At 44.9% G+C, this 13,736-nt stretch overlaps 1 protein-coding gene and 1 long non-coding RNA gene across 6 annotated transcripts in view; one reads left to right on the top strand and one right to left on the bottom strand.

Moving 5' to 3' along the window:
- ARB2A (ARB2 cotranscriptional regulator A) overlaps nucleotides 1-12,659 on the top strand; it is a 269,563-nt gene extending 256,904 nt beyond the window's left edge. For all 5 annotated transcript variants that reach the window (XM_077347635.1, XM_077347634.1, XM_077347632.1 and 2 more), the window contains one exon: nucleotides 10,103-12,659. In XM_077347635.1, coding sequence (XP_077203750.1) covers nucleotides 10,103-10,245 — 143 coding nt within the window. In that variant the 3' untranslated portion in view covers nucleotides 10,246-12,659. The remainder of the gene's footprint in view (nucleotides 1-10,102) is intronic.
- The window catches only part of LOC143842450 (uncharacterized), a 32,735-nt gene that overhangs the window by 1,928 nt on the left and 17,071 nt on the right, over nucleotides 1-13,736 (bottom strand). Inside the window, exon 2 of the long non-coding RNA XR_013233124.1 lies at nucleotides 1,656-1,753. This is a non-coding gene — a long non-coding RNA (uncharacterized LOC143842450). The remainder of the gene's footprint in view (nucleotides 1-1,655; nucleotides 1,754-13,736) is intronic.

The raw sequence follows: 13,736 nt of genomic DNA, 5'->3' as shown, positions 1-13,736 counted from the left end.
CAAAGGGGTCCCAAAGTTTTCCTTTTCCGTTGTTCTTCTCTCCTCCATTTTATCCCCACAACAACCCAGTGAGATTGGTTAGGCTGAAAGAGTGTGCTGGAGTTGTGTGCGGCGGCGTCCAAATCGGCCATTCCAGGCCAATGCAGCCAACGCTGCAACGCACTGCAGGGGGGGGAGGCACGGGCACTGGTGCGTAACTTGGCGCACACACGCAGGCGCAGAGTGTATGTGCACCGCGTTACACACTGGCACCCATGCCTCCCCTCTCCCCCCCTCGCGGCGCAGTGCTGACTGCATTGGCCTGGAACAGCCGATTTGGAGGCCGCCGTGCACAACCCTAAGTGTGACTAATCTAAGGTTATCCAGCAAGTCTCCATGGCCCAGGCAGGAATTTGAATCTGCATCTCTCAGATACTTATCCAACACTCTAAACTAGCGATTCCCAACCTGTGGGCCGCGGACCACAGGTGGTCCGCAGACTAATTGGAGGTGGGCCGCAAAGGACGCCTTCTCCCCCCCCAGCCCTTTACTTCACCCCCCTGGTCCTTTACAACACACTTTGGGTGTCATTGTCTCCCATCACTCCCAGATGGGACTATCTCGTTGCAGAGAAACAAGCTCAGGGTTCCCATTGATTTGTCATTGTCATGAGTTAAAATTTCCTTATGTTCCTTATGTTAAATAAAATGTTCCTTATGTTCATTGTTGTTGCGTGTCTGTATCTTATTTTGAAGGGATGTTTAAACATTACCATAGTGATCAGAGAGCGTTAGGGCAGTGGTTGAGAGTAGAGGAGTAAACTACCCCCCCTCCACCGGGCCTCAGTAAAATTGTCAAGCCTTGGGTGGTCCCCGGTGATAAAAAGGTTGGGGACCACTGCTCTAAACCACTATTCCGCTTGCTCCAAAAAGCACATGAGATAGGACTGTTTGATATATTGCAAAATCTAAAGGAATAAATATTCAGACAATAATGGCAAATATTGTTGCTAAAAATGGAGCTACTTAGTGTATTATAGTTTTTACCAACTGGAAGAACAGGAGATTAAAATAGGCACCGAAAAATAGAAGCCATCAACTTTGTAGTAAAAGGGATTTCTTCATTCCCTGCTGCATACATTCAACATTAACAAGATATAGGAACAATACAGAAACATATGACACCTGTTTATTAAAATTATTTGTGGGATTTATATTCACACCTCCAGAAACAATCCCTCCTTCGAATTGCTTCTTACTCTCTGGGAAAAAAATAGAATCTGCCTGCAGCCGAATAGATAATAAATCTAGATATTGAATAAACTTAGTAATAATATTTAGTTCAGTATTATATGATCTCACACTATATAGTGTGAGGTTAGCCATATCACTAGCCCAGCCCTTATACTTCATGTAAACTTATGTCCTTTAAAATACTACTAGTTTCTTTCTCCAAACTAGAATCAGTTCATGAGGATGTACTTATTTATACTATTTAAAATCTATATCCCGCATTTAAGATGGTTAAGAAAATGGCAACAAAGACTGCAGTAAAATGACATAAATTGTTATTGTATAATAAATTATACTTCTCAGCCTTCCTACACAGCTTCATGAAGTTACAGCACCAACAATATCCGGCAAAGCCCCCTCCCCCCCCCAAAAAATGAGGCTCACTTGAAATCTCTCCTGAACCTGTGGGATGAGAGAACTCTTCAAATTTCAACAGGTAAACTGTTCCATCCAGTGACCAAAATACAACAGAGAAAAACGATCTGTGAATACAGTAAGAAAAAGATGAGCAGAAATTGAAATGCAAAAAGATGCAATTAAAATATTTAAGAGATAGTTAAATCAGGGGGTTTGATTTATTATTGATATACTATCACAGATATTTATAATTATTAAAATGAAAAAGTTGCATTTGCCACACAGTAGTTTATAAGAAATATACGATCCATTACTTATAATCTTTTAATCTCCAAGATCTTTCAAAAGCTGGAGGTTTGCCTGGATCTTCTCTTTCATGTTACCTTGTTTGCTGATCCGATGTATGTCTTTCTAAGAAAGCTCACGCCTTGAATAAATCTTTGTTGGTCTTAAAGGTGCCACTAGACTCTAAATATAGACCTGTTATTTACCTGCTGCAGAAGATGAAGGAATCAGAGACAGGTCAGAGGATTAGAAGGATTACAAAAATAGTAATTATCTAATAGATTGCCTTGCATAGGTATTGCATAGTTACCAGAAATGGAAGTAATAAAGTGTAATTAAAAACATATTTAAATGCATTTTACTGCATTCTTAAAAGCATTTTACTGAGCATTCTAAAAGAGTTTCACCCAAAGACTAGTTTTTCTCAATTTCCCCACAAATACCCTCCTCCCTCCTTTTCCCTGTGCCTTTTGCTTCTTTAGCACATGGGAATAAAAAAGGTAATATGTGTGACCCACGTGACTACTCTCAGCACATTTCTGGTGTTCAGCAGTAATCTCCAGCCACTGGCCTCCCTGGATTCCCAAGCAGTTGTTGGAGTGTGGTGGATAAAAGACATAGCTAGAGGTTACGGACAGCCACCTCATGGTTACTCCAGGAAGTGTATCCAGAGTCAGTCAGCTGTGTTACAAAGGATTGATTCAAGGCAGAACAGGTGTAAAGGACAGCAGTCAAGATTATGAAATGCAGAATTTGCCATGGAAAGATATTTTAAAATCTTTATCCATTCCAATTAGAAAAAAACAAACTGAGAGGAACGTAATAGAAAAGGCAAGACTAATTAATTAGGCTAAAGCACGTTGGCTGGACAATTATCATGGACTTCACATTTGAAATCAGAATGCTTGAAAGGCTTTCAATATTACAGGCATCAAACTCTGAAATAGTTTCCTTGGAATGTTAATCAGTATACAGAAATCTATTTGGGCTCTTGACAGGGCTGCTCACAGCTGAACCCAATAAAGTCTCAAGAGGAGACTTCTGTCTTCTTGTAAACATAAAACAGAGACTTTGCAAAATGAATGGATTTTGAGGGGAAAGAGAGGTGGGAATGTGCATGCCTGCAAGTTTCTCTGTGTCACAAACCTCTGCTGCTTCTACAAAAATTAATATTCTCAAAACTTGTAATCCCCTTCTTACCAAGTCTGTATGGATGATCAAGTTATCAAAATATATCCCCCTGCCCCCCAAAAATGATGTATGTCACCCTTGTGATGACACCAAGAGAATATTCTGAATGAGAACATTTTCTTCCAAAAATCAATGGCACCAAGAAGGTTTGTCTTGCAAAAAAAGGTACAAGCAACCAAACTGGATTTAGATTATGGTCATAAAAGTCTTCTGAAATGCATGGTCTCCTCAGAATCTGACCAAACGGGCTGCAAAGTTGCCACTGTGATAAATATTTAAGATGAAATGTATCATCCTACAGATGTAGATGTATACTGAAATTGCTTTACTTCAGTACAGCAGAGGAAACCGTTGTTTTACACATCTTGTACACTCCACAGGAAGAATTTATTGTTCTGCATAGCTTGTAAACTCCATGGAAGGGTTTTTTTGACCCAAACAGCAGGAAGATACCCAAGGAGGGAGTCTCTGACCTACACAGCTAGAAACTGTATGTGTAAATTATAAAGGTTCTAAATTCTGCTCCTGGACTCAAATAAGCTGTAAACTTTGCAAATTTAGGATTTGCAGTTCAAGGAGTTTATTCAAAAAATAAAAATATAATTAAAAAGTAAACTCCCCTCCCCCCCCAAATGTTGATTTTCTTTTTCCCTTGGTTTAAGAAAGATATCCACAATAGCTGTATAAATATTATTTCAAGAAGATTGGCTAATTAGTGCATACTGCACATGTTTTTGATCACTATTAATGGAAATACAGCACCAAATTACACTTCACGGTTTCTAATTTATCTCAGTATAATTTCTCCATCCTTATTAATGTTTGCCTTACCTTTCAATTGATATATCATTTGCTAATTAATTTAATGAATTAATGTGGAATTTATGCTTCTGGATTATGATGCTTTAAAATGTGAGACTAATACATACATTACTATTTTGAAATATCCATTATTTCTGGTAGAACCCCAGGCCTGTGGAAATAGTTCCCACTGATCTCAATTTAGACATCTACTGGTTTCTGAAATCCTGGCCCTAAACTTGTACACTGGCTTCTGTGTGTGTGTTGGTGGTGCCATCTCAGAGTGAGTTTCATTGCACTGATAACAACAATTAGTACAAACCTATTTGGCAGCACAGCAAAACTTAGGATAATCAGTTGTGATGCAGCTAATCCCCAGTACTGCTTATTGCTGAGAAGACATTTGAAAGATGTTATACAGGGCCTAGTTCATCTACCGGGTGGGGGGGGGATCACTTGTCCAATTCAGCATGAGCAGTCATTATATCATTTTCTGAATTGGGCCACTCAGATACAAAGAAGTGTAGTGTGATCACCCCCGCACACACCTGTTCAGTAAACAGAGTCGAATGTGCTGCTGTGCCATTTGCAGCACTCTGGGGAGAAAAACAACAACACCCACAAGGGTGAGGGGACAATTTTAAGCCCTCTCTTCCTCCCTCACACAGGTTGATCAGTGCCATCAAACTATCACAGGCAGAGATGTGTCCTTTTATGCATCCCACTGCTCCATGTTAGGTCCTATGGATCAGGATCACTGGCTATGACTTTACAGTCCTGGAAATACTGTCCCTGCCTCTGGCAATCTCTTAGTTTGCTTTGAGAGCAAGAGCTTGTTAGCTCTGCCTTAAGACAAAAGGCAGGTAACAGAACCTCTGTGGTCTCTTAGTTTAATACAAGCAGCAGTTCTTTGTCTGCAACTTCAGCCCAGCCTTTCTTACACCAGGAAAAGTGTGTGATTGGATAACCCTTTACTTGTCTTTTGTTATTTAGTCAGAATGAGTGTGTTTAACACAATTATTATTGACAGATCTGCTTGAGATTATTTCTAAGTTTCTCATTATTCTGCAGCTGTAAGTGTATTTTTTTTTAAGATGGCACTATTTTTTCCCCAGGAGTTAAAATTTACTACACAATGATTTCTCTCCCTCCCTTTCTCTCTTTGAAGTATTACAATAGTTGTTTCCCACCCACACCAGTGCTGTGGTATCTTCCTGATTCCGCATGAGTTTTCGGAAATAATTGCCAGTAGTTCAGCAAATTCATTAACTAATTCCCTCATGACTCTGTAATGCTTGTCATCCAGACCTGCTGATTTGTATATTAAATTTTTCTAAGTATTCCCTCATCTGTTTTCCCCCCTAATTCAACAGCAATATTGAAAAGGTCTTCATTGTTTGTCAGTACTACCTTTCTTTGTCATTAGACTGATATTAAAACTGTATACCATCTTTTAGATGAATAATCTATTTCATCTTATTCATTAATGGATCCATTTTGCCTTTATTATTTATTTTCCTTTCATATTAAAAAGCCTTGCAACTCCCACAAATACCTTTGATGAATATGGAACTGTTTTGCATTCTTCCCACTTTCCTCTTTAAATTGCTTGCCTAAATATCACTTCCCATTTTTAAACTGGCTACCTCACTCCCCGCCCCCCCCCCCCCAAGCTGCTGTTTTCTATCCTCAGGTCTTGGAACACTCTCTTGTGAAACTGCATGTGCTCCTTCTATTCATGCTTCTGGTGCAATTGGGGGGGGGAGGGCTCAAGGATATTCCAGCTTTTTCCCACTCACTGATTTTAATACACTTGCGCATTACATCATAGTCCTCTGATTAAGTCCCCTATGTTTTATTTTTGGAAGCTGTTGGGTTGTTATTTTATACATTTCTTGGTAAATTTGCATTAAATTTAAAGAGTTTTTATTCACTCATTTCAGATATTCCATATTTTCTTCTCTCCAAGCAATTCTGCCTCTTGGCAAAGAGTGCTTTTTAGTTACTCTCACTAAATTGTAATCACTGTCTTTGATCACAGATATCTACTACTTTCTTCCCCAACCAACAAATGTTTCATGAAGCTGCTCTATAGGAATCTATAGCCAGTAATTGGGATGCTAATTAGATGTTGCCTTAGTTGGTTCCGTCATGGTCCCTAGAAATGTGCAGCAAAGTCCAGTGTCTTCTTAATTTTACATTACTCCCCCTACAAGTAAAATGAGTATGCTGCACATAGATGTACCGGGTGGCAAAACAAGCCTTGGTACACAGTCCAAGGGAATTCTGGCATCTGTGGGGGACCCCTCTGATGCAGAAAAGTCTGAATGGAGGTTATAAAACCAGCATCCCCTCATACAACTAAAACTGGTAGAAATTCAAGTGTGTGCATGCATGCTACCCCCCAGTTTTTGGTAGCAGAGTGCAACGGGCAGCTACATGGTGTTAAGAGAAAGGAAAGCAGGATTGCTGCTAGCTTCCATTCAGGCTGGGACCTGTTGGGAAGGGGGCTGGACTCCATGGATATGCAACTGGCCATTTGTGGGATCTGTGTTTATTTATCATATTCCTACCCAAAGTATTTTATCTGATTTAGCTAGATTTTTCCTTCTCTCTTTCTCTCACTCTCTGATGATGAGTGCTCATGCCCTGAATAAATCTTTGTTGGTCTTAAAGATGCTACTGGACTCTGATTTTATTGTGTGTGTAATCAACCCACCGACCTAACAATCGTCCTATGGCCATGTCATCCTACTGCAGTTTAGAGCCACCTCTAGACTCTTTACCTCTTTCCATTTGGTGAAGTGGTTACATAAGAAGGGTTCAATTGGACCTATCCACAGATGGTGGCCATAATCTTTATATGCTGCAAAATACAGCACTATTTTTCCCCTTGACAGTTGACTGTGAATGTCTCTGAGTAGACAATATGGAGGGGCAGCATTTATCCTTGCCAAGATAAGAGTGCTAGGATTTCATAGCAATCTGAGTCAAGCAACAAGATCATCATAATTGTGGAAAGTAAAAAGCCGTTGAAGTGATTTTACCACAAGGGAAATTGTTCATCCATCGGTGAGATTGTTACTAGTAAGAGACAATGAGGAGAGGGATTTCAAATTGCTTTAGCCCATTGAATCATCAGGTCCCTCTAGATTCAAAAGCCTGAATTGGTTTTGGAGAGGGTGGCGTAAGAGGATTGCTGCAGGAAATCTTAACAAGTTGATCATAGTCTCGGTAACACAAGCTAGAGTGAGTATGATCTCTCCTGAGGCAAAGTGTAGGTTATACAGTGAAGGGGAAAAGACGAAGAGCACAATTAGCACATAGCTTCTCTCGCTTATTTTCTTGTCATGTGTAGCTAGAAGATGGCTGTTCACCAAGGAAAATGAATCGAATAAATAATAGAGCATCCAACTCTCTCTGCGAGTAACTCAGTATGCGCATAGGCCTGTATTTGCAAGTGAATGTGTTTGTATGGGGCAAGAGCGATTAAGAGATCTGTAGCAACTAGAAGGGGAAATGTATTTGTGCTGTCAGTGGGAAAAGTGTGGGGAGTGTTTGTCCCACTATGCAGATGTGCAGAACAGATTAGTACATGAAGCAGATTTCTGGATGGAGATCATTGATTATTGATGCTGTCTGTTTAAATGGAATCAAAAGCTGGGAGAGATGAAAAATGTGTTGTTGTGGCTGTTTTAAAGGACAGCATGTTGGGTGCTTGACTGCCTTTCTACTCATAGTCTGTATACCAGAAAGGTGCACTGTGTGTTGGCATGTAAGATGTGTGGGCAGCCGAGGTGTCTTTGCAAAAGCAGGATGTGTCACGTTCCTTGTGTGACAGTGAGTCCTCTGAGCTCTCACGGAAGGCCTTCGGGACAGTTTGCTGCGATGCAAACTCTTTGTGTAAAAGGTGCTTACAGGCGATTGTCTCATGTAAAAAATGTAGTTTCAAGTGACCTGTCCTAAGTTTGCAAAGGGCATAGGGGCCATAAGCACAAAGTGAATTTGAAAAGTACTTCTCTGCTGAAACAGGCATATGAACTGTAGAAGGGTCTTTTGTATGGTGGTTGCCTCTGGAGGGGGAATCTCTTTGTGGGGGCCATAAGAAAGTCGGTTTTGTATGGGAGCAGCTCTGCTATTGTATGCTGATAGCACATCAGCGCTGCGATCCATCAGGGACTCAGGATATGTTTTGTGTGCTTGTATGCGCGCACGTGTGCATCTCTTTCCTGTCCCAGAGATACCCAACCACCCGTCAGGCAAGCTCTCCTTCAGGGTAGGCCAGGGCCATCATGTCCTTTATTGTTGTAACTCCCAGATTGTGATACTCTCACAAAACTGTTGCTAGGCAACAAATGTGGTTACCAGGTCTCAGCGAATAGCTGAAGGGGAAAGCAAAGTGTTGCACCATTGTAGAGTAACCATAGCAATGACCTACTATTACAGAGTGGAGAATTATCATTAACAATGTTAAAGTATCATACAGGAGTCTGGGATCTGGAGGCTTCCCAGCAGCATCTCTGCATAATTGCGTTATCTCGGAAGGGCTCTGAACTCTTTCAGGGCACCTGGATTTTTTTTGGGGGGGGGGGAGCGTTATTAGATAATGCTGCTATTTGGTTAATACAAAGAATGGGCAGGACAGTGAAAGGTTTGGGGGGCTTCTTATCCAAATAAATGTGGCTCCGAGGCAACTGTAGAGGGGAAAAACAAAAACAGAATGTCCCTCACCTTTTTCTGGAATATGATGGAAGGTACCAAACTGTGTAAAAACTGGTAGGGTGATTAGTCATGTATCTGTATGAACTACAAGTGCAGAATTCTATATGTTTGCAGAAGACTGTCTTCTACTATTGCTCTTTCTGATAAATTACGCTGCTAGAGGGAAGGCTCTAGGTGAGCATGTGTTTTTTAAACATCAAAGAACAGGGTAACATCTGCTATTTTCCTGCAATAGTATTGCTGGGCTGATGCTAGGGATGCCACCCTGCAGGTGAGATCTGGGGAACCCCTGGAATTCCAGCTCATCTCCAGATTGTATAGATCAGATCCCTTAGAGAAAATTAATGCTTTGGAGGGCAGACTCCACTGAAGTCCCTGTCCTCCCTAGGCTCCATCCTGAAATCTGCAGGATCTGGATCTGATGCACACTGGATTGTGGCCCACAATAGTGAAATCTCTGCTAGGGCCACAGAATGTACCCGATTAAGCAGCTGTAATAGGAGGCATGGAGAAAAAGCTGCATGTGCCCCAAAAGAGTCCTGCCCACCTCTGCACCTGGTCACTCTTAAGTAGCTTAGTGGATTTCACCTGCCTGACTTGCTGGTGGCAGACAGAATAAGTGACCTTTGACCAGGGAAAGCTAGGAAGCAATTCCTCCACCCTCCCTCACCACTTTAGGAGGGTAGTGGCTTGAGCATGTGCAGAATACTTTGGCATAGACATATCCTGCCCTTAATTACGTGGCAGGAAGCATCCCAGGCTGCTTCAAAGTGCCCTTTTCCTCCTTGCCAGTGACTTGGACCCTCCCTTTGCTGGATTTAGCCGGTGTGGTGTAGTCATTAAGCAGGCTGGACCGGGATTCAAATCCTAGTTTTGTGCCATGGAAGCTTGCTGGGGGACCTTGGCCTGCTATTATTGTCTCAGCCTGACCTGCCACACAGGGTTGTTTCCAGGATAAAATAGATAACAACATATGCTGCTTTGGTGGGAAAGGCAGGGTACAGATGAAGTAAAAAAAACAAATGAATAGGTACAGTTGCCAACACCAGCCTGGGAAATTCCTGGAGCTTTAGGGGCAGTGTCAGAGCAGGGTGGAGTTTTTGTTTGGAAGGAACCCCTGGGGATAGGATACCACAGAGTCTGCCACCAAAGTTTCCCTTTCCTCCAGGGAAATTGATCTCTGTAATTTGCAGATCAACTGATTCCAGACCTCCAGGCCCCACCTGAAGATTGGTAACCCTAATCTCAGGGTTGCAGCGCACTTCCCTTCGCCAGCACAACGAGTGTGTGTGTGTGTGTGAGAGAGAGAGAGAGAGAGAAAGGGTGTGTGAATGAAAGCCTCCTGATCCTGCGGCGGGCGCCTGGCTCTAGCGAGCGTTCCTCAGTGCAACCCCTGCAGCTCGCTGCGAAGGGCGGGCCGAGCCGCCTCCTTCCCCTCCCTCCGCCAGTGACGCGCTGCTCTTTCTGTCTTGCAGGTACGGAGAGGCACGAGCTGACCTCCTGGAAGAGCTTCCCGTCCATCTTCCGGTTCTTCGGCGAGGCGCTGGAGGCGAAGCAGAGCTCGGGCAAAGGGGTTCCGACACGGCGCTCGCAGAGGATCCGCTACGAGGAGCTGTAGGGCGGGCGGGTGGGCGGGCGGCGCTCGGCAGCCCCAGCCCCTCATTAGATTGTTTTCTGGCGAGAGCGCAGGGTCGCCGTGTCTACATCTAAGTAGCGTTTTGCATTATTTCTAGATGAGTGCAACTGTCAAAGCAATATGGGTTCACTGGTTGTGCTTCCTGTGGGCTGCGGCTGGGATCGCGGGCTGCCCATCAGTGCGCAGATTAAGGCTGACAGCAGCACCGCTCCGCGCAGCCTGGTGCAGCTCTAATTACCCTGACAGCACCCGGCACCGAGCTGATGGCGGCCACCGTGCCTCCGCCCCGGTCCTAGCGCCCCCGGCTCCCCCACTCCCGCCCAGCGCCAATTGCCTCTCTGTCAGCTGGCCTGTGCCCCCCCCCCCCCATCGGAGCTGTTTTTAGTTCGTGGTACGTTTTAACACAACAACTCCGAGGGCTCTCTCTGACCAGGTTCCCTCCCCCCCCCCCGCACACACACACCTCCACACACAAACGCCTCCGTTTTTAGGCCTTTTAATGGTTTCTAACTCCCTGTTTTTAAAGCCCGAAGGCTGGCGACGGCAGCGATCCTAAATGAGCCCCCCCCCGCCCCTCTTGGAAGGAAGCGTCGTGGAAGGCTGCGAGCCTCGAGGAGGCGCTCCTGAACAAAGGCCACCCCGCTTTGTTTCCCACCCGGGTCCTGCAGAGGCAAAGCTCTGTTGCTGCGGGAGGCAGATCGGCAGGAGAGCCCTGCAACTGCGGAGGGGGATGAGGCCTTCACTGAATGCCCCACCGTGGGGCTAACGGAGCGCTCTTTTACGGGGGGGGGGGAGGGGGGCTGGAGCTGATTGCTGAGTCAGAGACGCCCTAGTGACAAATAGGCCGTAGATCCCATGCCAGATTGGGGGGGGGGGGCTGCTTCTGCTTCTTGGTTGAAACGTTTGTTTTTTATTCGACCAGAATATCTATTTTGTGACAGATCACTTTCCTATGATTTTTTAAGATGTTGAGTAGTATCCAGTCAGTGCACCTGACACCCACCCCATCCCACCCCGCAGCCTTTTTCCTTGCAGGGCTTTTCCTCGTCCGGTGGGATGGGTGGGGTCCTCTTTTGGGGGGAGCATATCTCACTTCCTGCATCTTCACTTGGTAGCAAGTTCTACCTGAAGCCAGGGGCGTTTGGTCTCCTGGAGACACTGTGAAAAAATATTGATAGCAAAAAAAGAAAAGAAAAATCACTGCCATTGCTAATAACTTCTATTATTAGCCAGATAATTTCATTTTTCGTGTTCCTTCCATTTCTAGTTACTCGTCATGACTCATGGCTTTTTAAAAGTAGGCCTGAGTCCCATAGCCTGTCACTGAATAGTTCCCAAGAGTTGTTGCATCCAATACTTTTGCCTTCCTACCTTCACCAGAACAGCACTAAATCCCAACCTGGTTACTGGTGGAGAAAATGGGAGAGCCTCATCCCCCCCCCCTTTCAAGCTCTGTACAAGCCCCACTGCTCACTGTGGCCAAGGGCCCCACTTGTGTGCCATGGGAAACAGGAGAAGCCTGAGATCCAAACTGGCACATGAGGCAATCCAGATAGATCCCTCTCTTTTAAGCAGCAAGGTGTGGCTGGCACCCCAGCAGATGTGTGAGGGTATTTATTAGGATATGAACTTCTCAGAAGGTTCCCTAAAGGGACCTGTTTTCTTTGGGTTCCACCTGTGTCTTTGACCCGGTGTGCTTCAGCCTCACTTTTTGGGACAGGGATGCCTCCTGTTCTCTCGCTGTGATCTTCCCAAAGCCCAGGGGTTCTGGTTTCCAGGGTTCTGTTGGTGATGTCTGCCTCAGCATCAGCATCCGGGTGCTGTTGTTCATTTGGATTACATGGCCTGAGTTTACATCACAGTGTTCCAGAGCTGGTTTTTGTGCAATGGATGGGTCCTGTGCATGCTGGAGCTGGGCAAGGAATTCACCCTTCCTGAAACTCAACCTCACATACACACACACACACAGGGCCCTTCTGGTCACTTGTCTCCCCCAGGTCACTGTCCCCTGGAATTATGCCTTTCAGGTCACCCCCAGCAGAGGGTGCCTGACCAGTGTATGGTTGTTTTCCCTTTTTCCTTGGGTTGCCTCCATAGTAATGAAATCTCTGGCTTCTTCCACTAGCAAAAGACCTGGGCCTCCTCACAGCCCCTGGGAAAGGTGCCAAACCTTGCCAAAGGACTCTGTCCCAAAGGACTCTGTCCCAAGACCTCGAAACTCCTCCTGCTGTTCCCAGCATCCTCCCCCACCCTTTCCCCTGCCGCTGCCTGGTTTGTGGTTGAGCTGTGTTTTTTATTCCTAGCTGCTTTTGGACCAAACTGTGAAGCACAGGGCATGGGGGGGATTGCTCTCTTTTCTGTTTACACTAAACCAATAAAAGCTGGTTTCTGTCCTATGAGGTGAGTGTTGCTTCCTTGCATTTCCTTTGGGCAGGGCACCAGGAGGGCGCATCACCCCGCATGGCGGAAGCCTGAGCTGCAAAGGCCTGTGGGCTGCCCAAAGACAGGAGCTGCCAGCCCACTAAAGGGCTTGGGAGATGGGTGCAGGCTGGGTGAGTGGCAGGATTCCTAAGGGGCCTTTGAGAACAATGCATGGCTGGAACCCAAACAACCGAGGCCAAGTCCAGCCCTGCCTTGGTCCCCCGGCAGTTGGTCTCCATGAGCCCCGGGGACGCTTCAAGCAGCCAACGACCTTTCTGAAGGCTGCCCAAGTGACAAGTCCCATGGGATTGTTGAGGGTGGATCTTGCTCACTGACAGAAAGCAATGGGTGGGACATCCCATACTGGCTTTGGCTTGGGCTGAAATGCCTATTGCTTTTATTTCACTGACATCATGTCTCATCTGCCTTTCTCCCAGAGACTGTGTCGGATTACGCATAATCCAATCAATAAAACACCATTCACAAAACAATGTGTTAGGGTTGTAAAATCAGGAACCAACCAGAAATCTAAAAGAACTGAAACCTAGCATAGGTATGAATGTGACATGTTATACAGTGCAAGATTACACCATAGGATCCTACATACAGCAAACTGTATACAGATGGCTAGACCACAGTCCCTAATAAGTAACTTTGTGAACCATTTTATACAGCGCAACCATTTTAGATGTGCAGAATAAATCAGTCTTGCATTGAACAAAGTCTGAGTCAATCATAAGAGTTGGAAGGGACCTCCAGGGTCATATAGTCCAACCCCCTGCACAATGGCACTTTTAAGACCAACAAAGTTTTATTCAAGGTATGAGCTTTCTGGTGTAGGCACACTTGGCCAGGTACCAGCTTTGCATAATTTGCATAAAGCCAAGAGTGGGGATCCTCCTCAGGAAGGCCTCAGGCCTCTTTGCCTGGACAACTCTATTCGGATACCCCATCATGTCTCGGTCTGGAATCCTGTAGGATGGCCCTCCACGGGTCTGCAGACTTATTCAAATAGCAATGGAATGAGTCCCAGGCTCCAAGCAAATCTGTTA

The sequence above is a fragment of the Paroedura picta genome, chromosome 7, assembly GCF_049243985.1.
Source record: "Paroedura picta isolate Pp20150507F chromosome 7, Ppicta_v3.0, whole genome shotgun sequence".
NCBI lineage: Eukaryota > Metazoa > Chordata > Lepidosauria > Squamata > Gekkonidae > Paroedura > Paroedura picta.
The sequence above is the reverse complement of the archived record's forward strand: the minus strand, read 5'-3'. Positions and strand labels throughout refer to the sequence as shown.